Below are 26,448 nucleotides of genomic sequence, written 5' to 3'. Positions count from 1 at the left end.
ACAAGTGCATTTTCAATGTTAAATTCTATTTATGCATTTTCTGTGGTGTCTAATGGTAGCTCGTAGCCCACCATTGGATATAATGTGCAAATAATATCAAAGTTTAATACTGCTTTACTAAAATTAGTGTTGTCCATGATTTTTCATCATTTTTATCTTATTTAAGAGCTTGTTTCTATTCAAGTGACGCAAAAAAAAACACTGTTTTTGTGAAGTAATGCGAAAAATCGCAACTTGTAGCCATACGGTTTCTGTTTTGGGTTTTTTGTTTTTACAACATTGTTTGTTAAAAGTTCCTCTTTGAAAATGCAAAACCAAAAATCTACTAAGTTACCTCACCAAAGCGCCAATCGCTATTTTCTTAAGAAAAAATGTTGTTTCTATTCAAGTGACGAGCAGTGTATATCTGTATAATAATATTTTATTTCTATAGGTTTTTTTTTATTTTCATTTTTTCTTATATATTTTTTGTGTGTATACGAAGATTTTTTTATTTATTTATTTTGATTTTTTGTCTGATTTTTGTCCATTTCTGTCTAAAATATACAATTTTTTTATTTTTAAATTTAACCTTATTCGTTTTTTTTTTTAAATTTAAAACTTAAATCAACTTATTATTATTTTTTTTTTTTTATTAGATAAATATTTTTTGTTTAAACTTAAATAAAAAACAAAACTAATAAATAGGGACGTATTGTCAAAAAACTTATGTATTTAACATTTTTTTTTTTTATTTATTTATTTATAAATAGATATTCTATATAGTTAATAACGTAGGTATTATTTTTCTTTTTTTGCATTTTGTCAATATTTTTATTTAACTTACATTTTGTTTTTTAAATAAAATTATTTATTTTGTTAGGCTTTATAGTTTTTCATTTTTATTTATTGTTTTTTGTCTGCTTTTGCTTTATTATTTCTTTTTCAATGTTTCATTTTCACTTCTCACAAAATAGGAATTTTTTTGTTGATTTTTATTTCAATTTTTTATTATTTTCTGTATTTTTTATTTATTGGAACCCCTTTGATTTTTATTTTTCATTTCTTCTCGCTCTTTCTTTCGATTTTTCATTCTATAAAATTATTTTTTTATTTATTTATTTAATAACTAATTTTTTGGTTTTAATAAATTTAAATATAAATAATAAATTTATATAAATCTATTTAGTTTCCATAATCATCAATAAATGTATCAATAATATAGCGTTTTACTTCGTTGATTGAAGTTCGTACATTGGAACATTGATGTCGTTCTTGGTTGTCAGGTAGGACGAGGAGTTGTTGAAGTTCACCCTGGAATATAAATTTAAAAAAAAAAAAAAATAATAATAAATTATTTTTTGATAGTTTATTATTTAAGAATTTTGATATTTATTTTTTTTATAAATATCTCATTTGGTGCTCGAATCTTAATAACAAAAAATTAAAAAAAAAATGTATTGCAAATTTTTTTTATATGGGTCACTGTGGTGTATGTGTAACATTTTTCTATTGAATACGAAATTAAACACATAGAATCAATAGATACAAATTTTCATTGTACATTTTTCGAACTCGTGATCCAATTAGCGTGTAAAAGTGTGGAATGCATTCTTCTTTCGATTGTGGAAATACATAGATTAAAGGTTTTTAACTCGTAGAGTTTCCTAGGGGAATTAAATTTCGTTTTCTGTGAAATAAGTCATGCTCTATCAACAAAACTCTGAACCTCCTATATTTTGACTTACTTTAAACAAGATTTGATTGATTTCAATGTAATTTTTAGTACAAAAACCTTTTAAGCAATAAACATCATTTAAAATCAGAAAAATCCTGGTTTTGAGATGTTTTTAAGAAAACGGTTTATAATTTTGAACTGGAATGTATCAGAAAATCTTCGACTTTTTATTGAATACAAATAGGGTTTTCTGAATGTTTGAAGTACGAAAACCCAATTTCATGGTTAATGAAAAGGCCAAATATTCTAAATCAACTTAACATGTTTAAAATCTTAAGTCATGAAATTTGTTTCCTATAAATCTCTAAATAATCGGTAATTATGATGAAATTTTCAAAAAATAAAAAAAAAGATACATTTTTAACAATCGACAGTTATGCTTTCAGTAAAAATAATTCACTGGCAACAAAATCCCCAAAAATTCCTTAAAAACTTTTTTTTCTTCCCTGGACAACGTTCATAGTTTTTAATCAAAAATTCATTTGAAAACACTATTTTGAATTGCTAAATTTAAATATTTTACATTTTTGCCAAGAAAATGGTTCTATGACAGATACTCATAAAAAATCCTTAGAATGTATTTTTTTTTTATTTCAAAAGGACGACTTTATTTGCAACTTACACAGAATTTTTTTTTCATTCACTTCGTTAGACCAGACGTTAAAAAATAACTAAAATAATCACGTGTTCGATTCTTCAATTAACATAGATGAAATTGACCAAAACGCGAGATATTGATTCCCTAATTTAGTATAAAAAGATTTCAATTATTTGTTTGTTTGTTTTTTATTGTCATGAAAAACTATCGCACGTGTCCAACCCGTATCTCTAATAATTTTTTGTTTTTTTTTTTTTGTATAAACAAATATTATTATTATTTAATATTTGCTATTGTAACAGAAACCACATGACTTAATTAATGACCGGACAAATTTGATAAAAAAAAATAGAAAAAAAAATAGGATTCTATGAAAAACATTGTTAGTAACATTTTTTTAATTAATTAATTTTAGTTTTTTTTTGTTCTGTTTTATATAGTTTTTTCTAACTTTTTTTAATAATATAAATGTAGTAAAATTCCAAAAATTCCCTCTCTAGTGTTTCCATTGAATTTTCCTTAACTAAGTGATAACTTTAACACCCCTTAAAATATTAGATTCTACATATTAATATTAACCACAAAGAATTACCACTACGAAAATTAAATCAAATTCAAATACATAGTAGCTTATATTTGGTTAGTTGGTTATTTAAATATTTATAATTTTTATTATTAAATCAAATCATCATCATAATCATCATAAAATTTTAAATTTTCCAAATAAAAAAATGACCAACACAAATAAAAACCACAAACGTATTAAATTTACATAATTAATAAAATAAACATCAGCTTTGTCCATTAAACTGTCCATTATATCATTTATTTTTTATTTATTATCCTTTTTACTTTTTTATATATATTTTGTTTGATTTAAATTCAATAAAAAAAAAATATATTTTATAATATTCATTTCCTTAACATTTTATTAAGTGAAATTTATTTATTTTTTATATATTTCCACACAATTATAATTGTAGCAATAACAAAAAAAAAAAAAAACAACATATTCAATTACACGTAAAAAAAAAAATATCATCAAAGCTATAAAATATCAATTTTTTGTCCTTTTTTCTTATACAGGGTGTCCCAAAAGTAATGGATCAAACGAAATATGCTGATAGGCCAACTTTAGGGCTCTCAGAATTTGGTAACTTGTTTATCCCAAATCCTTACGGTTTTCGATTTAATGCAGTTTTTGTGAAATTTCGAAAAATCCCGACTTGGCAACAGTATTTTGCTTCCTCCACTCATAATAGATTTCTGTTTTTCACAATTTTTTCACTAAAACATTGTCTAATATTGAGAAACAATTAATTGATCAAAATATTTTTTATTTCATGCGCCATTTTGCTGAAATCTAATTAACAGTTCCATGTTTTATAAAAACTCAATTTCTTACTTTTATTTCAGAGCAACACCATGAAAAATTTTTTTATGGTGTGGCACTGGTTTAATATTTTGAAAACTTGCCGTGTTATTGCAGTTTTCAAAAATGTATAAAAATTTCCAAAGTTGAAATTAGAACGAAAGATATTACAATTTGAATGCGAAAAAACAGAGGATTTCAGAGCAAAATAACAAACAAAAATCGAGGCTTTTATTCAGAAAGAAATAAACAAAGAACAGTCGACAAAATGTGTTTATTTTTCTTTGTTATTTTCTCTGAAAAGCCATGTTTTGCTACTTTTAAATTGTAATATCTTTAGTTCTAGGTTCAACTTTGGAAACTTTTATACCTTTTTGAAAACTGCAATACCGGGACAAGTTTTTTAATTAATAAACCAGTGTCACACCATACAAAATTTTTTCATGGTGTTGCTCTGAAATAAAAGTAAGAAATTGAGTTTTTATAAAACATGGAACTGTTAATTAAATTTCAGCAAAATGGCGCATGAAATAAAAAATATTTTGATCAATTAATTGTTTCTCAATATTAGACAATGTTTTATTGAAAGAATTATAAAAAACAGAAATCTATTATGAGTGGAGGAAGCAAAATACTGTTGCCAAGTCGGGATTTTTCGAAATTTCACAAAAACTGCATTAAATCGAAAACCGTAAGGATTTGGGATAAACAAGTTACCAAATTCTGAAAGCCCTAAAGTTGGCCTATCAGCATATTTCGTTTGATCCATTACTTTTGGGACACCCTGTATAATTTTTTTTTATTGAAAAAATAAATTTTCATATGCAAATTGAATACAATGAACATTTCATTTTTTAATTTTACCTTTTTTTTTTATTAGTTTTATTGTTTTTGTTTCCTTTGTGTTTGTTTTTTTTGTATTAATATTTTATTTTATTGAATATTATTTATACTCACACTGAATCCACGTCCAATTTCAACGTCAGCATCGTTTGGCAGCGAAAACAATCGTTTTGAAACAACAAAACTGTTTGTCCATGTGCAATCAACATAAATGGATATAAAATCTCCATTTTGAAAACTGTAAAACAGGATAATAATGAAAATTAATATTCTTGTATACTGCTTCAAAAAAAAAAAAAAAAAACAAAATAAAAACAAATTACAACAACACAATAAAATATATAATTAAATTCCCACGACCTTTTACATTCCACCCCTAAGTGGCGCCCAGGACATTTCACGAGGAAGATACTTTTTTTTTGTTTTAACTTACAAATCGTAGGATAAATACAAACCACTGTAACATGGTCCTGGCAATGTGTACACACTCGCACCTTCCGCTCTGAATTTATTTTTTTTTTTTCAAAAAACACACACACAATCACTTGATCCTGAGCCAATACAAGCAACCCAAACCAAAACCCAAAAACCAATCAAGCCCTAACAGATTTCAAACAGTTTACCGTTTTATCATTTGCACTTTAAGTACTTACCTGATTGAAACCTGATGCCAGCGGTTGTCGTACAATTGGAATTTTACAGGTAACATTTCGGTGGCATTGTCTCGCTCCTGGAACAGCCTTAGGCCATCGACAGAGGTTTCCACATAAAGGTTATGGGTTGTGTTTCGTATAGAGAATACTGTCGATGTGGATTTTGTATCATTCTATAAAGAGAAAAAAAAAACAAGAGATAGATTGTATGAGTATAATAACCACAACCTTAAGGCCAGGGATGCCAATTCAATGTTTTGTTTTTATTTTTTTAATTAAAAATAAATATTGTTTCCACACAGAGTTTTAAAATAATATTTTTTTTTTATTTGTTCTTTAGGGCAGATGAAATTAATTGGTATTTCATGGGAAAACATTTTTTAAATTATTTTTTCTTTTCAAATTGACGTAATATGTCATGTTTTCAAAGGGACTTTTAATAACTCCATTTCTTTTTTGAATCCCATTTTCATTGCAACAATTTTTTGTTTAAACAATAAACCAAAAAATTATAAAATATTATGTCTTTATATCGCCTTGTTTAGTTCAATTAAATGCGATACAAAGATACATATAAGAAATAATTAGATCTAGAAGTTTAGTAGGTAAGACAAATAACACTGCTCGGCAAAAAAAAAAACCATAAAAAGTCGGGAGCAAGAACTCTGTAAGGTGATTTTAATGAACTTGAGTGTGCTGAAATCAAAACAGTTTACAGATTTTTTCCATCACGTCTAGTTTTTGAGCTCTGCTCATCACAATTTTAGCTATAAAGTCCCAAAAACTAATTTTAAATGAAATGTTTTTTGACATTTGAACTAAAAATATTATTTTTCCGTAATATTTTGCTATTTTTTCAACCGCATCAGGAGTCGAAAACTGAAATTTACCTCAAATCTGCTTCAAAAACCAAAAGTTACCTTAACCACCAAGATTTTGAGATATCATACCTTTCTAAAGCAAATATCTTTTAGAAAAAAATAATTTCGAAAATAAAAATAAACGTAATTAAGACAATAAAATATGGCTTTTGAATATTGCATATATAGTTTTGCGAAAAAAAAATTTACGGTGATGAAATTCAACGCCAAAAGTACTACAAAAACGCGTATTTGACCTGTTAATACTTAAATATTTCGAAAACTTGACGTACCAGTAAAATTTTGTCTTCAGATTCGGAATCAGCACACAAAAGTCCTTTAGAAATGAATGGTTTGGTTCAAGCTCCATTTTCGTTGCCGACCAGTGTAATCAAAATATAACTATCGCGGAATTTTTGCTTTTTCCAATTTAGCGTGAAAAAGTTCATCCTTCCTCACAAAATCCTATTTTTCCTGGGATTTTATATTATTTTTTAGTAATTCTTAAAAAAAAAATTCTAACGTTTTTGTTTTTAGTTTTTTTTTTTCTCAATTAATTTAAGTTAAAGAAAGCAGAGAAGTAGGAATTTCTCGAGAAAAAATGTGACTTCAACATGAAATTATGCCCAAATTATTAGATTCCATATAAAAATTCTAGGTGAAAACTTTAAATTGTATTCCTGTTGGTTTTAACTTTTTTTTATTAAAATATTTTGTCAAAAAAATGTTTGAACCGTTGTAAACCTAATAAAACCGTGTTCTTTATTTCTGAGAACTCGTAGGATTCCAACGATTTCAACAAAAAAAATTATACAAAAGCGTGTTATTAAGCACAAAATTAAAAATAAGTACAATTTTCGAAAAATGCAATTTATGTTTTTTTCTTTCATTTTAAATTAAGAAAAGAGAGTTTTTACAATGGAATTTTTCATTAGGTTATTTTATTTCCTCAAAATTCACAAACGAAAAATATAAAAATTCAATTTTTTTTTCCAGTAGCTAATTTTGGAACGTTAACTTTTTCAAGATATTTAAAATAAACCTAATCTTGATGATAAGAAGAAGGATTCAAGTCAGATAGCACCTGGAAAATTAAGTTTTTTTCAGTTTTCCCTCAAAATGATTTCAGTTTGTGATTTTTTCAGAAGTTTTCAGTTTTAATAAGGTTTTATATTTCTTGTGGGAAAGTTTTTTTTCCCAAGGTCTATTTTTTCTTCAAGGTTTTAAAAATTATCTCCAAGTGTATTTTCAAGGAAATTGTTAGTGTAAGGATATGTGCATTATTTCCTAGTAGTTTTTCTTAAGAAAAATAATTTTATCTTAGAATCATATTATTTCCCTGTGTGTATAGTTTCAGCATACTTTTTCTGTGAAAGTCTTTAAAAACTGTATATTTTTCTGATGAACTACCTCACCATTTCACCATTTTACTGTGCATTCATCTTTTAAAAAAATAAAAAGATCCATATTTCCATATCCTTATTTGTTTGATACAGTTTTCTTAAAATAACTTAGCCAAAAACTTTTCATGTTAAATGATTACTTTATATTATGGTATTTTTTTTTTTATCTAGAAAGTTTTTTATGCGACCAATGCTTATTTTACATTATTTTTTTTTTCTTCAAAGTTTTAAATATCCGGATTACATTTTATCTTTTGGTTTTATTTCTCAAAAAGATCCTTTCAAATGAAACATTTATTTAAAGTTTCTCATTATAGTGTTCCAGGAAATATGCAATAATTTTCTCTTCGAATTTATTTTTTTTTTCACTAGAAAAGGGTACCATTTATTTCAAGAATTTAACCATCAATTTATTTTTCAACAATTTTTTTTCGTAGATTTTATTTGAATTTTCTCTCTCACAAAAGTGAGAAGAGTCGTATTCATTAATTTTTTCCTAAGAAAAAAAAAAATACTGTGCTAAAACTAATTTTTTTTTATTTCAAAAAGTTTTGCTGTGAAATTAACGAGTTACTTGGAAACACTCTCGTGACGAAAATTAAGCGAAAAAGTATCAAAAGAAGTATCTAGTTTTTTTTTTACAGAAAGAATTATTTAAAACTTAAAGAAAAATATAATTTTCATTTATATATAGTTTTTAAATTTTAAGTTTCAATTTCGTTATTCTTTGAAAAATTGGTTTAAGACCGATTGCAAATTAAATTAATATCGATTGCATTGTAGTTTCAAATCTATTAAAACCTAATTAATAATGAATTTGAACTTAATTTAAGGTTTCAAGAAAAATTAGTTTGAAACTAATTTCAAATTACTTTCAAATTGATTGCATACCAGTTTCAAATCTATTACAATCTTATTAACAATGAATTGCTATCCAAATTGAACTCTAATATGGGTTTCAAGCTCAGTTCTTTAGAAAATTACTTTAAAATGTTTTTTTTTTTTGTTTTCATCTCTGCAATTAATATTAAATTCTCCCACAGATTTTATTTTCAAAGAGAGGTTATATTTTTCCCCAGAGTTTATGAAAAGTTTTCTTTCATTTTTGTATTATCTCTAGAGATTGTGTGATATAATCACACCCTGGGGTTTATCGTTTTTTTTTCCCAACAATTTAAGCCTCTGTAAAAAGAGTGGTAATTTTAACAAACCACAACAAAAATAAAATTACAAAAAAATTGATAATAATAATAATAATTATTATATATTTGTATATATAGGTTTTGTTTATTTTTACACAATAAATTGCTATTAAATAATAGTAATCTGTCCAACATATTCTGCCCACGTGACATTATTTAAATCCAAAGTTTTTTTTTTACCGCCCCCAAAGTCATTTAATTCACCACTTTCATGAAGCTCAATTGATTTCGATTTATTCACTCAAATAAAATTTAAAAAAAAAAATACAAAAAAAAAAACAGTAATTTTGTTAATTACCAATTTATGCAGACACATGAACTCACTTAATTGCCACATGTGCCAATTGTGCTTAAAGCATAAAATTGCAATTAATCACCAACAACAGCAACAACTTGAAAAAAAAATTTGTGGTTTTGACGGTAATTATATAGCAAAGGTACAGTTATTTAAAAATACCCACATTCACAGCTTCTAGTTATGTCAAAAGAGAGAGAGAGTTCAAATTTTAAATCAAGTGGAATGATAAAATTAAAATTAAACACACCTTTTTTCTCCTCCGGAAAGGACGACACTCTTTTGCTTAAAATCAATTATAAACATTTTATTATTAATTAACATAGTTTGCGCAATGATGATGAAACTGTGAATTTAAAAAAAAAAAAAGAAATAAAACAAACGAGCAGAAATTTCTCTTTTTATCTATGAGTCTTGAATTAATTAAAAATCAACTAGGTCCTACTTGTTACGGCTACAACTGCTTATCCAATTCATAAAAGCTCCAACACGAAAGTCCACACTTTTTGTGTTCGTATCGTTTCGGTTCTGATGTTGGTCCTTTTAATATAATATGCAAAAATGAATTCATGAGTGTTGTTTAACCATCTAGGGTCAGTATCAAGCAAACACACAAGAGAACACACACGAACGAACGCTCTGAGGTGTTCAAACATAATTTTCATTTAAAATACCTATCTCATGCGTTGAATATTAAGTTGACAAAGTCCACTCTCTATCCTATATATCCACCTGTTTGGTTTGTGTCAGTTGGATAGGGTTGCCAAAATGAGTTTTTAAAATCAGTTAAAGCGAAAAAAACCTTGCATTTTAAATGCATTGTTTTACAATAAAAAAAACACTTAGGAAAGATCAAAACTCTTTTAAACTAAAAGTGTTTTGTTTTGAATTGTATTGATCAAACTGACTAAATATCATTACCCTGATTTTTCGCACTCGCGAAATTCACCTTTCGGCCGCCATCTTGGATTTTAGTTTTTGTTGAATATCTCGATTTCTATTTATCGTCCATAAAAGTTGTATAAACGAAAAACGTAGGCAGTTAAATTTCGCGTCTTTTATGTTATGAACACTTTTTCGATATTCTGAATGTTAAAAAAGTTACAAGCCAAAAAAGTAAAAAAGATAAAATTTTAAATTTTTGAGTACTTTTTATCAAAATTATGAAAAAACCTTCCGAAAAAAGATTATTCACCTTAAAATTCTCTACAACTCTGCGATACAATTTTTTTTGTATCGCTATAAGTACAAAAGTTATTAAAACTTTTTTTGTTAAAAAATGCTCTTTTTTGTTTGTGTTTTTTATCTTTACTTTTTTCTTAAATTTTTTTTTTACCAAATCTCGAATTTTAAATAATTAGTGAGTATATAGCTTTATGTTGCAAGAGAATATTCAGGACCTGCAACTTTTTTATATTTAAATATCCTTATTTCGTAAAAAAGGGGTATTTTTTAACAAAAAAGTACCTATTAATAACATTATCAATTATAGCGATAAAAAAAAAATTGTATAGCAGAGTTGTAGAGAATTTTAAGGCAAATAATCTTTTCAAAGAACATTTTTTCATAATTTTTATAAAAAGTGCTCAAAACTTTAAAATTGTTTTTTTTTACTTGTAACTTTTTTAATATTCAGAATATTGAAAAAGTGTTAATAACATAAAAGACGCGAAATTTAACTGCCTGTTCATACATCTTTTATGTAGGATAAATAGAAATCGAGATATTCAACAAAAAACTAAAATCCAAGATGCCGGCTGAAAGGTGAATTTCGCAAGTGCGAAAAGTCAGGGTAATGATATTCAGCCAATGCTCTATCGAATGAGAAAAAAAAATGGGGGTGGTACAAACTGCTGGGTCGTCCATATATGAATATCATAAATGCACTGGACTAAAAAAGGGTGAACTTCATTTCTCCATCGAGAATTCATTTTTATTTTTAAAGATAAATTTAATTTAGCAAAAATATAAATTGAATATGTAGTTAAAATTAAAAACGTGTATAAATTACAACTCCAATTTCAGTAGGTTAACATAGGAACTTTTTGGGGCGATGATGATTTCCTCAATTTTTTTTTTTTTTTTTAAATAATGACATTTTTGCATCTGAATTTTTCATTGTATTTTTTGTACCAAAATAATGTTCGATGTTCTGAAACAAAACTCTATTGAAGAAAAACATGTCCGTTTTCCAAAATCATGATTTTTCACAAATGATTTTGTTTCATCCAAGTTTGGTTAAGAAGCGAAAAGAGCCGACAAAGCTGACTGAATTGCTTTGAAGCGTTTTCTAGAAAATTGCTTAAGATATAGAAAAAAAAATTGAAAATCAACGGCACGCAGTTTTGTATATTTTCACTTGAAATTTAGTTAAGATCTTTAAAAACATTATTTTACCCAGAAAAACTTACGAGATTAAGAAAATATTAATTAAATTAGGATTTTCGACACTTATTTAAGTTTTTTTGCAATAAAAAATAGCAACCTTAACCCTTTCGAACCCAAGCTATGAAAATCAATATTAAAAAATGTTTTTTCAGTATCATCGTGTCAAAAACATCACAACTAAGAAATATGAATAGCAAAAAGCTATTTTCTAAAATAATAAATAGCAAAAATAATGTGTTACTCTCTTGTTGCATGTAAGTAACATGCACTGCCTACGACCACCAAAAAAAGTCGGACAACTGGGAAAATATTTTTTTTGTAGAACAATAATGTATGCTACTTCTTCTAAGCCAAAAAACAAAACACTTTCTGGGTTAACATTTCTTATATTTTTTTTTCAAAATTATGACCATATAAAAAAAAAATTTTTTTGCAAAAAAAAAGAAAAAAATGTGAATTTCAGTCCCTTTTTCGATAAACAAAAATTAAAGGTATGATTTTTGACTAATTTTTTGTAATAATCCAGTAACTAGGCATTATTATCTTTCAATTAAGATATCGAAACCTACAAAAATATTTAATGGAATATTTTTTACGAATTTTTAAAAATATGTTACATGAGAGTAACGCTGGGCTCGAAAGGGTTAATTGCTTATAAATTTTTTTTATAGTTAATTGGTAAAAAATTCCGTCTTTAAGCAGAATATTTTTTTAAATATTTGTGGCAAATCTAAAGTGAAAGCATTAAAAACTGACTTTAAGTTCTCGTTAAAAATAAATTGTTTAAAATATTAGAAAAGGTACTGAAATAATTAAAAACTGCTTCAGTTTTGCTGCATGTTATGTTTTAACACTTAAAATTTTTTTTTTTTTTTTTTGAAAAATTAAATTTTTAAAAGAGATTTTTTTTAAGTGGAATAATAATAATTTGTAAAGAATAACATTTATTATGTTTTGTTTTTTTTTTTTTAATGTCAAATACTTTTACATAAATTATAAAAAAAACTACTTAAAAATATGACAATTTTCAAAAAAAAGAAGAAAACAAAACTCAAAATTGTTATGCACCCAAAAAATAAATGGCATGGTTTGTTTGTAGGTCGAAAACTTTTTGTAACCAACTATTTTAAGAACAGAAACTTAGTTCAGTAAATTATAAGCCATGAATGTGTTTTTCTTGAAACATCTTTTTAAAAATTTTAGGCAGTTATAACTCGAAGTCAAGTTAACTGATTAATTTAATTCTATTTGCATCTTCTTTTATAGTAATATGATTTAACATAAGATGCACCTCTAATTTTCTGATCGAATTTTATTATATTAGGTCAAAAATCATCAAATTTTGATGTGAAAGTTTAATTTTTTTTTTTTTTTTCAAAACTTCGACAAATTATTTAATATCCATTTATTTTTTTACGTCTAATGTTCAAGTGGAACGAAAACTACGCATCTTTGATATTTTTTACTTAAGTGTGAATTCCTCTGTGTACACGAAAAAACGTGTAAATTGCCTTAGAAACAAGGCAGAGAAAAACTCACACAGAAAAACTCTTGCGAAATTTTGCCCCTGCTAAAAAGATGAAAAAATTAAATTTAGAGGTTTTTAATTTTTTTTTTCAGGTTTAAGCTTTGGTCCTCAATTTTAAAGAAGCAGTGCAATTTTTAATTAAATTTTTGTCTTACTATTGTTTGTACCGTACAGAGAAATAAGAACGAATTCTTAAAGAATTTCAATGGTGAACTCAATTAGACTTTTCAAATCTCAATTTCTAGAATTCTACAACTCTTAAGGGAGTCTTTTTTTAACCACTTAAGTTTCTATCTTGAATATTTTTTTATTTCTTATATTAACAAAATGTTTCTTCAATTAATTCATTCAAAACCTCTTAATTCTCTGAAATTCCAAACTCATTCCTATCCATTTGCTGATAAATGTTCTCATTTGTCAATCTGCTTGATCTTGATTGATATCAGAAAGAAACTGGAGTCTTTTATTGTTCGTTCTTGTTTTTTTTTTGTTTTTTTTTTTTTTTTTTTTTTTTTTTGATGATGACACATACAATATGTCATTGCCATCTCCCATTTCCCCCAAGCTCACAAAAAAAAAAACAGCATAGCAAGCAAATATTCCGATTAATAGTCTCATGGTCTCCAAACAAAAAAATGGGAACACAAAACCTTTTATGTTTTCTACCATGTGTGATAATACAATTCACACAAATAAACATAGTTAAGTTGTATATGTACAACCATCATCTGTCTAAAAAAAAAGGACTCAACCATGCATTCATCAAAAAATCATCTTTCAAAACACCCAAAGAAGAAGGATAGATTTTATTAACTACACATAAATCCACCCAACCTCCTCTGTGTTTCACAATCTTTTGATCCAACTTCAAACGATTGATGATAAGGAGCATTTTTTCGCCTTATTTTTCTGATTCCTGTCAACGAACCATGGCTTTTCTTTTTTTTTTAATAAAAATCCATAAGATAGAAATAAATCCAAGAAACAAAATATCCTTTGTACTCAACTCTTGGATTTTACTTTTTTTTTTTATATATAAGTATCTACAGTTTTGTAAACAGCAGGCAGTAGCACACCACTTACCTTCAATCTCAATGTGATCATTAGCGTGAAATTCAGCGAATTTTTCCAGCTTCTTATATATCCGGTGTTTGGAAGAAGTGTTGTAGATGCTGTTGACGACGCTGCAGCAGGAACACTCGAACCTGACACAGACGATGACGGCAACGATGATGACGAGGATGAGGAAGATGACAAAGTCGCTCCAACTCCTAATGCCACCAATTCTGATACTGTTGGCTGCTGCTGTTGCACCATCGATGATTCAGACTGTTGTTGTGGCACCAAAGTAGTTGGTAGTTCTTCAAGTGGCAGGAACTTTTTATAAAATTTTAATAAGTCACTTATGTCGTCTTAAAAAATAGAAAAAATGAAAAAATGGGAGATAGAAGAAAACATAAAAATCTTGTTAAAAACCGACTTCTTTTTCTATGATTTTTTTACAGGAAATGATTTGAAAGGAATTTCACAAGTATTTGTTCTTTTTGGAATATGAATTTTAAAGGACTAATTGATGTTTAATTTTGTATACAAATCTTAATGAATTGAAATAAATTGCAGAAATACATCAAGAATTCTTTAGAATTGGTTGAAATTCGTAATAATATTTCAGCAATTTTTCAAAATCATCCCAGAAATGTTTAGAAACATTTCCCAAAATTGATTCAGAAGCATAAAGTGCCCAAAAAAATATCTTTTTAATTTCTACTTGCAGAAATGTCTGAAAATTTTTAAGAATTTTTTGGAAAAGTCCTCAATATTTCAGCAATTTTTTAAAATCTTTTCAGAAATACTTAGGAACATTTTCCAAAAGATTTTCAGCAGAATGAAGTTGCCAACCACATGTTTTTTTATTTCTACTTGCGGAAATGTCCGAAGAATTCTTAAGACTTTTTTTAAAAACACATTAATATCGCAGCAGTTTTTAAAATCAATTCAAAAATGTTTAGGAACATTTCTCAAAAGGGACACAGAAGCATAAAGTTGCCAAAAATTTTTTTTTTTATTTCTACTTGCAGACATTTCTGAAGAATTCTTAAGAATTTCTTGAAAAACTCATTTCAGCAATTTTTCAAAATCACTTGAGAAATGTTGAGGAACATTTTCCAAAAGATTCTCAGCAGAATGTAGTTGCCAAAAATATATCTTTTTTATTATTACTTCCAGAAATATCTGAAGAATTTTTAAGAATTTCTTGAAAAACTCATCAATATTTCAGCAATCTTTCAAAATCACTTCAGAAATGTTTAGGAACATTTCCCAAAATTGATTCAGAAGCATACAGTTGCCACAAACATATCTTTTTATTTCTACTCGCAGATACTTTCGAAAAATTTTAAAGAATTTCTTAAAAAAGTCACTAATATTTCAGCAATTTTTCAAAATCACTTCAGAAATGTTTAGGAACATTTTCCAAAAGATTTTCAGCAAAATGAAGTTGCCAACCACATATTTTTTTTTATTTCTACTTGCAGAAATGTCCGAAGAATTCTTAAGACTTTCTTGAAAAAGTCAGAAATATAGGTATCAGCAGTATTTAAAATCAATTCAGAAATATTTGGGAACATTTCACAAATTTGATTCAGAAGCATTATGTTGCCAAAATATATCTTTTTTATTTCTACTTGCAGAAACGTTCGAAGAATTAAGAATTTCTTGAAAAAAGTCGTAAAAATTCCAGCAATTTTCCAAAAACACTTCTGAAATGTTGAGAAACATTTCATAAATAGTTCTCAGAAGCATAAAGTCAGCAAAAAATTTCTTTTCTATTTCTAATCTTTCTTAGTATTCATTAAAAAATAATGAAACTGAATAATCCAACTTGTGAAATTTCATAATCTTTTCCTTTTTTACAAAACAAAATGATGAGAAAGTAAAAAAAAAGAAAACCAAAAAACTCACCAGTACACTCAAATGTATTGCAATTTCTCTGTTCGATGTTATATCCTTCGCAGGACATTGTTGACAGGCTTTTGGCTTTCTTCCGTTTCCTACGTTTCTTCAATTTATTTAAGGAAATACTGTCAGTTGCTGCTGCAGTTACTCCTCCACTTCTTCCTTCTACTCCTGTTGTAACGCCTCTTCGTCCTGTTGTGCTAGTTGATTTTGTTTCATTGCTGATGTTACTGCTGGTGTCCTTTTCCGGACTGGTCGAATGATTTCTACTTCGACTATTCTCACTACCACTCCTACTATTACTACTACTACTTCTGCTGTGACTTTCTTTTGTATGTTGAAATTGCTGCAGCTGCTGTTGATGATGATGATGATTATGATGTTGCTTCTGCTGATTGGGCACATTTGATGGACTACTACTACTGCTGCTGCTGCTGCTACTACTGACATCCAACATATCCTGCTGTTGTTGGTCTGATGGCAGCTGTTGCTGTCTTTGCTGCATCTCATTGCCATTTATATTATTGTTGTTGTTGTTCATGTTGATGTTTATCATTGGATTGTCAAGTAGACATCGTCGAAATCGTTGTTGGACACCTTTGCCGCATTGAACACTGCAAAGAGTAAAATCGCTCCAATCATCCCAACCTAGAAAAAAAAATATATATATCAGAAATTATAATCAACCAAAAAGGACATTCTGAAAGGATTTTTTTTTATAAAATAACAGAAGTAAAAAAAAAATGAAGAAAATGAAGGAAAATGGAAAATTTAATAAAAAAAATTTCATCTCTTGAACTAAGAATAATTTTTCAATCCGGTTAGCCTCTTCTTGGTGTGCTTTTTTCTCTACTTTTTTTTATCAAGCCATCGTTGGTTATTATAAGTGTTCATTTGTGGGTTCAGGTTCAGGGTAGAGTTAATTGTATTTTTTTAATAAAAAAGAATGTTGGTTTAAGCTTTTAATCGGATTCAATTAATTTTTCGTAAAATGTTTATAAATTCTTGAGAACTACTAAAGAAATTTAAAGCAGATCAATGGTAAAGCAACATTAAATATAATTTTAATATTCATCATACGGACTGTTTTGATACCAAAAGTTTTGATAAACATCCAAATTTGCTAAGAAAAACTCTCGCAACATTACCAAACTAAATTAAGGATCAAAAAATGTATCTTCAGCAACATTTACAAATTAATATAAATGCATAGAAACATTAAATGAAAGTTATAATGTAACTGAGAAATACACTTCGCTTCACTTGAATAGAAACAACATTTTTTCTTTAGAAAATAGCGATTGGCGCTTTGGTGAGGTAACTTAGTAGATTTTTGGTTTTGCATTTTCAAAGAGGAACCTTTAACAAACAATGTTGTAAAAACAAAAAACCCAAAACAGAAACCGTATGGCTTCTAGTTGCGTTTTTTCGCATTACCTCACAAAAAACAGTGTTTTTTTTTGCGTCACTTGAATAGAAACAAGCTCTTAAATTAGATAAAAATGATGAAAAATCATGGAAAACGCTAATTATAGTAAAGCAATATTAAGCTTTGACATTATTTGCACATTATAACCAATTATGGGCTACGAGCTACCAATAGGCACCACAGAAAATGCATAAATAGCAGCTAACATAGGAAATGCACCTGCACTATGCAAAATCGAGAAAGATATTGGAAAATTTGCCAAATTTGGATGAGACAATTTTTAAAATATCGGAAACTAGTGATCAAATCAAAAAATAAGACAGGTGAGACCCAAGTCACGAGCAGAGAAAAAAATAACTTAAAAACTAGCTGCAATTTTCTTCACTTTGCCGCTAAAATCGGTCAAAAACGTGGTGATAGTGCGATGGAAACGTGTTGGTGTGTTCCATCCTGGAAGTTATAAAAGGTGCACAACATTAAAAAAGCCTCAAAATGCAAAATAACAACATTTTAAGTTCTACTAAGATTACAAAAAAGTTAACTATTTTATAGTTGCATTCGAACTGAAAAGTAGTGGGGTAAAGAGTGGTTTTTTAAAGGAAAACATACCAACTCAGATGGACCACGTTAATATTAGCCCTATTTCATTGGTTTATAAAAGAATAACCTTAATCGCATCGCCAATACAGGGCACTAAAATGTGTTATAGTAATACGCTTTGTTTTAATGATGTGCAATAGCAAAATTGAAGCTTTACGCTTCAAAAACAGATGCTAACTTTTACAAAGAAATAATGGCAGAAGCTCTTGGCAAGTTTAGGAACGTGGAAGAACAACCGTCTTAGAGATTGCACAAGGATAGTTCAAGAAAAAACAACGCAATAAAAACAAAACAGATGCATTCCGGATAAAAACGAAAGTTTATTTCACTTATTCAATCCTTAAATTGTAGAAAATGTCATTTTCTTAATTTGTAAGAAGTTACTAAACACTTTTATCACTTTCTCCAATTAGGTCCACGATTGTGTACAGTAGAAGTGCATTTTCAATGTTAAATTCTATTTATGCATTTTCTGTGGTGCCTATTGGTAGCTCGTAGCCCATAATTGGTTATAATGTGCAAATAATGTCAAAGCTTAATATTGCTTTACTATAATTAGTGTTTTCCATGATTTTTCATCATTTTTATCTAATTTAAGAGCTTGTTTCTATTCAAGTGACGCAAAAAAAACACTGTTTTTTGTGAGGTAATGCGAAAAAACGCAACTAGAAGCCATACGGTTTCTGTTTTGGGTTTTTTGTTTTTACAACATTGTTTGTTAAAAGTTCCTCTTTGAAAATGCAAAACCAAAAATCTACTAAGTTACCTCACCAAAGCACCAATCGCTATTTTCTAAAGAAAAAATGTTGTTTCTATTCAAGTGACGCGAAGTGTATATTAGGAATTTTCCTTTGGCAACATTGACAATATTCTTTTTCTTTTAGCAACATTAGAGCAACATAGTAACGTTTACGAATCATGTAGTCCAAATTAAGAAATGTTTACAATCCTTGAACGAAAGTTTTATACAAAAAAAAAATATTCAAAAATTCAACATTAAATGTCGGTATGGGTCTTACCAATGATAAAGCAACATTCCTCAATTGAAGCAACATTTTTATAATTCTTCTCAAAAAGTTGAGGAAAATTTTTGAATTATTTCGGAAAATAAATACTTAACAAAATTCTGAAAACATTTATTTAAAAAGTGAAAAAAAAAATAATAATATCCTTAGCAATATTTCTAAAAACATTCATCGAAAAATTAAAAAAAAAAACAATGAGCCATCCAACATTTTAATTTTAAATTTTAAAATGTATCTCTGAAAATAATTAACAACACTCTAAAAAACATTTGAAAAATCAAAATCACCAAAGCAACATTTTTGAAACATGAATCTCAAAAAAACTTTTTAAGCTTTTTCTACAACTTTTGGAAGAACTTTAAAAAAAAATTTTTTAAAATTGTTGATAAAACAAAAATCAAATCAAAGAAACATTTCATAAATAAAAAAATTTTACTAAAACTGAAACACAAAAGCAACTTTTCCAAGAAAACACTTAAAGAAACATTTTTCATTTTATTGACAACATGTCAAAAATATTTTCGAAAAATTTAAATAAAAATATAAAAGTCAAACTCTTTAAAAAAAAATTCCCTTGAATCTGTCCTTCTATTCGTCTCTAATTAATTAGAAACCTCTGGGTGTCAAAAGCAAATATTTTGTCAAAACTTCCCTTCGTGTCATCATTCAAATAAAATTAACAAAAGACCAAAAAAAAAAACATGAGATAAAAAAAAATAAACTCCTTTCAAATTGAGTTTCATTCATCTAACCTTCAACACACTGTGTGAAACCGCTTAATTATATTTTACCATTTCACCCCTTTTACCCCCAAAAGAAGAACTAACATAGCAACGACGGACAGCAAAAATTAAAAATGCAAAACTGAACTTTAGAAAACTAAAAAAGAAAAAATACAAAAAAACAAAATGCAACAAAAATACCAAGAACAACCTTCATTTACCACACATTGTCCAACATTTTAATGAAGTCGACCAAGTGAGAAGAATAGAAAAGACAACGAATGAATAAAATGAAACAAGAAAAAAAAAAAAAAAAAAACAGAAAAAGTAAAAAAAATAATAATAATCTCTCCCACCATTCTAATCCCAGAGAGAGAAAGGATATGTCTGGGCTCTGATCCTTATTTTTTTTACCCCATACATTCTATGCGCGCTCCCATTTCAAATACGAGACATTCACACATAAAGTGAATGAATAAAAAAAAAAAAAAATTACGCATACGCCCCGTATAACCAAACCATCATCCCGGCAACATTTATACAGGAGTTGAAATACCACAATGAAACAACCATATGGCTCTGCATACTAAAGAGTCTTTGCTTGCTTGCTCAAGCTCTAGAGCATACATACATTGTGTGGTGGGAAAGGAAAACCACTTAAAGGATATAAATCGTTCATCTGGCATTAGTTCGTATATTCCAACCAACTATACTGTACTCTCTTGTTCGTTTCACTTCTCTTAATGTGTGACTTTTTTTTTTATTGTTGTCTGTCGACTTTAAAAATGGCTCAGGGGTGGATCTGATGAATTATTATGCTATTCTATGTGATTATGTGATTAGGGGCCTTGGGATTCAACTACTGATCAAAAAATTTATATTAAATTTATCTATATGAGATGTTTGACTTTGGTCCCAGAATCGCAAAAAGTTAGTAAAGATTTTGAATTTGGGACCCATTTCATGTACCATTTCATACCGCCATTTTTTAAAACCTTAAGTAGCTCATAAAGCTGCAATTATTGAGTTTTTCTCCATGAAAAGTTGGAGACTTTTGTCCAAGAATGGCGAAAAATTATTAAAGGTTTTGAAACAGCGACCTATTTCATTTGATACCTGCATTTTTTAAGACCGCTAGTAGCTCACTAAGTTGGAGATATTGAATTTTCTCCCCAAAAAGTTGGATACATTTAACTTTTGTCACCATAAGTTATAAAATATTTTGAAATTGGGACCCATTTGATATGATACCTCCGTTTTCCAAGGCCTTAAGTTGGAGATTTCTCCATGAGAAGTTGGAGATATTTAAATTTTGTCCAATAGTCGCAAAAAGATATTAAACATTTTGAAATTGGGACCCATTAAATTTTATACCTAGTTTTTTAATATCTTAAATAGCTCATCAAGTTGCAGATATAGAATTTCTTTATTATGAAAAGTTGCCAAGAATCGCAAAAAAGTTTTTTAAGATTTTGAAATTGGGACCCATTTCATTTGATAACTCCATTTTCTAAGACCTTTAGTTGCTCGCCAAGTTGGAGATATTGAATTTTTCTCCATAAAAACTTGGAGATAATTAACTTTTGTCCAAGAAAACACCAACACCAAGTTGGAGATATTGAAATTTTCTCCATAAAAAATGGAGATATCTAACTTTTGTCCAGGAATCGCAAAAAGTTAGTTAAGATTTTGAAATTGGGACCCATTTTATTTGTAACCTCCGTTTTCTAAGACCTTTAGTAGCTTACCAAGTTGGAGATATTAAATTTTTCACTATAAAAATTTGGAGATTTTAAATTACTTTCCCAAGAATTGCAAAACGTAATTAAAAATTTTGAAATTGAGACCCGTTTTCTTTGATACCCACGTTTATTAAGACCTTAAGTATCTTAGCAAGTTGGAGATATTGAAATTTTGCTCCATAAAAAAATGTAGATATTTAACATTTGTCCAAGAGTCACAACAATTTTGAAATTGGGACCCATTTTATTTTATACCTCCATTTTCTAAGACTTTTAGTAGCTAACAAAGTTGGAGATATTGAATTTTTCTTCCAAAAAGGTTGGAGATACTTAACCTTTATCCAAGGATAGCAAAAAAATATTAAACATTTTTTAATAAAAACATATTTTTTTTTTATGCGAACGTTTTCTAAGTGGTTTAGTAGCTCACTAAGTTGGAGATTTTGATTTTTTTGCATTGAAAAGTTAGAGATATTGAATTTTTCTCCATGAAAATATATAGATATTGAATTTTTCTCCATGAAAAGTTGGAGATATTTAGCTTTCGTGCATGAATCACAAAAATGTTATAGGAAATTTTTATTTGGGACCCATTTTATTTCAGACCTCAGACTTCTAAAGCTTTTAGTACTTCACCAAAGTGGAGATATTGAATTTTTGTTGATTTTAAAGTTTTAGACATTGAATTTTTTGGAAAAGTCTCAAAATTCTCAAAACAAGGACCCTTTTTTTATTTATTCCGCCCCTGAATAAAATTTCACACTCCACCACCCACCAAATTGTGTACACGGTCCTTATTTATTTTCACATCCGCCAGCATACAATTTTCTATTTTGGCCACAATAATTCTCTGTTTGAATTGTGACCTCTCATAATATCCGGTTGCAATGTCCCCATTTTTCTCGCTATTAGATTGTGCTGCATAATAAAAAAAAAACCGACAAACGGGATACAAACATATATAAAACGCGTGTGTGCCCTGCCTGCGTTTGTTATGGAAAATGCAATTACACGCGCCGCGTAACTATGCCAACATGAGAAATATCGCCTAGTGACGATGTCGACAATTTGATGGGACAAAAGGATATAGCCTCAGCTAACCATCCAAATCGATATTAAATTTTTCACAGGATAACTGAAAATTGTGATGAAAGAGATACTTGTAATAAATAAAATGGCCGCTTTTTGGTGGCAAGGATAGAAATCAAATGTCATTGTTTTCGGTGGAAAAAAATACCACCCAAAGACCAATATGTCCGAAAACCTGCCCTTTAATTCCAACCAAGTATTATTTTGGTCGACGACGAAAAATGAACAAAAACGTCAAGGACCTTTTTGTGTGCTGCGACTGCATCACACACATGTATTTCTAAATTCAACATTTCATCAGAATATGTCTGTGTGTATGACTCACACGCTTTGACAACGATTACGCGTTGCTATAAAGGATCAAAAGGACCGCTTAGAGGATGAAAAGAGGTTTTTGTGATTGCAATGAATGATGCTTAAACCCTGGTGGCTAAATCTAGAAACGAACGACGATGTGGACGACAGAAAAGAACATCAGCGCAGCGCTTTGGCGCTATGTGATGTGGTGGAGGATTGAAGCAGCTGGCAGACAGCAGCGCAGAGAATGGAAAATACCAAGTCCTTAATCAGATTTCAAGCATTCAGTAGCATTGTGAATTCTATGCGAATGCAACTGGAATTGAGGGCACGTAGGGAAGATAATTCAACTCAACTAAAAAAAAAGGAGTTAAACACGCCTCAAGTTTTGTTAAAGCGACTGGAGATAATCTTTGAGGGAATTTAATTTATTCAGATTTCTTTTCAGGAGGTGCTTTTAAAATGAAGTTTTAAATTCTAACAGCTTAAAATTTTTTTTTTGTTAGTTTTATGAAGACTTATAAGATTTTTGAAATGTTCGACCCCGACAGCTTTAATCAAGTTTGAGTTATTTGAATTTTTTTTTTTTTTGAGATATTCTTAGACAAAAATTTGAAATGAGTTAGAGTACGGCCACGTCCTGACCAAATTTATAGAAAATCCGTCCACCCCTTTAGGCTGTTAATGTCTGTGATGGACGCACAGACGCATGGACGGAATTGTGGGACCCACTTTTTCGGACTTCTACCTCATGTTAATGTTGGTTTTGATTAAAATCTTAAATTTTTTTCGACACTTAACAAAATACTTGCAGTGCCATTAATTTTTGAAAAATAAAAAAATTGTAAGCAGCATATGGGTGGTGAGAAAATTTACGATAAATGAAATATGAAAGGGGTAAAATAAATTGCCCACAAACAAAAATATTGAGAAAAATGCAAAAATACGATTTTTGGTTATTTTGTTTTAACTTTTACAAAAATGGTTGGATTACTTTATTATGGTTTTTACCTATTTTAAATGTTTTTTTTAGCAAAAATCTATTTTTTTGGATTTTTATTTATTTAATTTGAAAAAAATAGCCTATTTTTCAATCAAAAAAGTTACCGAACGAAAAAATTCAAAAAAAAATGTTTTTTCCAAAAAAATTTTTTTTTTCAAACTGTCTTAAATAATTAAGTGCTTAACTAATTTAAGTTAAGTACCCCATTTTCCGAAGAATTTCATTAAAAAAAAAATTCTTTGGAAAATGGAGCACTTAATTCAAATTAATGTATTTTGGTTTATATTTTTAAAATATTTGTATTGAGCATTTGCTACTTGTCCTTAAGACAACAAAATGCTTGTATCTATTTCTTGTTAAATTTTACTTTTTAATATATTTTTGTAAACCGGCTGATCAAATTGTAATATATCTTAACATGAAATAAAGAATAATAATAATAATAATAAAAAAATAATTAGTCGAACATTCAATAATTTAAGTCGAATTTTGTCGAAAAAAGTTTAATTTTTTGAAAAAATCCAAATTCAAGTTAGCAGAACACGAATTTGTATGGAAAATAAACATATTTTTTTTAATGAAATTCTTCAGAAAATGGGGTACTTAACTTAAATTAGTTAAGCACTTAATTATTTAAGACAGTTTGAAAAAAAAATTTTTTTTGGAAATCACAAAAAAGAAATTATTTTTGGAAAACAAATTTTTTTTGGAAATTTTTTTTTGGATTCGTAGGCACTCAATTAGCACCTAAATATTATACCAAACCCAATTTTTCTACTAGCAGTGTAGCAGTTTAGGGCATTTTCTGGTAATTGCTCTGCTAACTTTAAATCAAGTTAGCAGAACATTAATTTTCTCCAAAAGTAGTGGAGCACTTAATTTAATTTTGGGGCACTTAATTAGCACTTAATTAGAACTAAAAGATCCAATAACAAAACATTTGTTCTGCTGACCTTGCTCTTCTAACTTGAGAGACATAAATAAATTTAATGAATAGGTTTTTAAAAATTTGTCCTCAAAATTAGAATTTTGAAAAAAAAAAAAAATGTATTGAAAAGATTTTAACATTTCTTTTTTAAAAATTTTTCATAATAAAATATGATTTTTAAAAATTTTATGGACATGTTTATTTTTATCTGAATTTAGAAATGGAAATGTCAATATAAGTTACACTTTATAAAAAAAAATTAAAATGTATTTAATTTTAAGAACTTTTTTTAATAGAAATTTTTGAAAAAAAAATTAACTAATTATTTAGTTTAAATATAAAGTAATTTTTTCTTCATTCAACAGCTTTTATTTTCTTAGGTTAAACAGAAAATGTTTGAAGGTCTTGTTTGTCAAACTCTAAGAGAAAATCAATTATTTCAATACAAAAATTCAGTTTTTATCAAAAAATCCATTGAAATTGAAGTAATTTTTAATATTTTTTTTTTCGAAACCGTAATTTATGTATACCTTTTCTTCTTCTGAATTGAACAAACAATATTGGCACAATTTTTTTTAAATCAATTCATATTTTAATGTGAAAAAGTTTGAAAAAAAGTCCTTTAAAATTTGTTTAGTAAATTTTTTGTTTTCAAAAAAAATTCTTAGTTTGAGAACCATTTTTTCAAAAACTCTTCAATAAATAAATTTTTTTGAAGTTAACATATAGGAATGAACTTTTAACTTTTTAAAAATGTATATTTAAATTTTGTAGGTGTTGCCGTTGTGTTTATTTCATTTAATATATAAAATTTAAACAAAAAAATTGTTTTTGTTCACAAAGAACTTAATTTTAGTAAAAAAAAAATAACCAATTTTTTTCTATTTTTTTGAATAAAAAGCATTATTCAGTTTTAATATACCTACGTCAAAAATAAAAGTTTGAAACAAATTATTTTTACATTTTTTAAAAAATTTTAAATCAAATTTTCGAAAAATAATCATTACATTTTTTTTTTAATTTTGGTTTATGTGTTGAAATATATTTACTACAATATGACGTACCAATTTTACTAATTCAAAAATTAAAAAAAAAAAAAAATGACACAAATAGGAATCGAACCTAGGCGGTCTTCAACGTATGAGCCGAACACTCATTGAACTTTTAGCACTTGTAGGGTTTTCGAAATTGCCACTCAGACGCTCAGCCGCCTTAGACTTGGCCGTACCCTTACATTACCAAATGTCCCATTTTGAGGAGCATATACCTTATACCTTATTCTCTATTTGCTCTTAAAAACTTTATGATAGTAGATTTATCATAGCCTTGGTTTTGAAAATGCTTGAATTCCAACTTATTTCTAAGATTTTTCCAGACAACCACATCTACAAATTCCTATATCATCCATCTCCGTTTTACTATAATGATCCCACTAGTCGTATTCTAATGAACCCCCATTATCCTCTTGTCGAGCATTTTTCAATGTTCATCTGTTTCCAACGACTTTCGAAACATTTTAACCATTTTTTTTCCCTCTCGAATGCATTAATGTATTTCAAACAAGCTCCCAAAGTACAAGGAAACGAGACTTCCATTTTTGTTGCGATTCCAATCTCTTAATCCATTTGTTATGTTTTTTCTCGCCTTTTTTGTTCATTTTTATTGAATTCACCCGTTCACAGTATAGTACAATCATAATTGGATGTTTCTGGATGTTGGAAGAAGAAAATTCTCACACCCTTTTTGGAGGGTGAAAATCCAATAAATTATAATTACACTTCACGAACAACGAACACCAT

At 27.8% G+C, this 26,448-nt stretch overlaps 1 protein-coding gene across 1 annotated transcript in view; it reads right to left on the bottom strand.

Annotated features, from left to right (window-relative positions):
* Positions 1-697: 697 nt before the first annotated feature.
* The window catches only part of LOC129919602 (putative uncharacterized protein DDB_G0267840), a 105,112-nt gene continuing 79,361 nt past the window's right edge, over positions 698-26,448 (bottom strand). Inside the window, exons 4-8 of the mRNA XM_056000542.1 lie at positions 15,821-16,462; positions 13,943-14,271; positions 5,184-5,356; positions 4,645-4,768; positions 698-1,293 (exon numbers count right to left, since the gene is read on the bottom strand). Of these exons, the coding sequence (XP_055856517.1) occupies positions 1,165-1,293; positions 4,645-4,768; positions 5,184-5,356; positions 13,943-14,271; positions 15,821-16,462 (1,397 nt within the window). The 3' untranslated portion in view covers positions 698-1,164. The remainder of the gene's footprint in view (positions 1,294-4,644; positions 4,769-5,183; positions 5,357-13,942; positions 14,272-15,820; positions 16,463-26,448) is intronic.

This window comes from Episyrphus balteatus, chromosome 4 (assembly GCF_945859705.1).
Source record: "Episyrphus balteatus chromosome 4, idEpiBalt1.1, whole genome shotgun sequence".
NCBI classification, from domain to species: domain Eukaryota; kingdom Metazoa; phylum Arthropoda; class Insecta; order Diptera; family Syrphidae; genus Episyrphus; species Episyrphus balteatus.
Note: the sequence above shows the minus strand (reverse complement) of the source record. Positions and strands in the feature narration are given on the sequence as shown.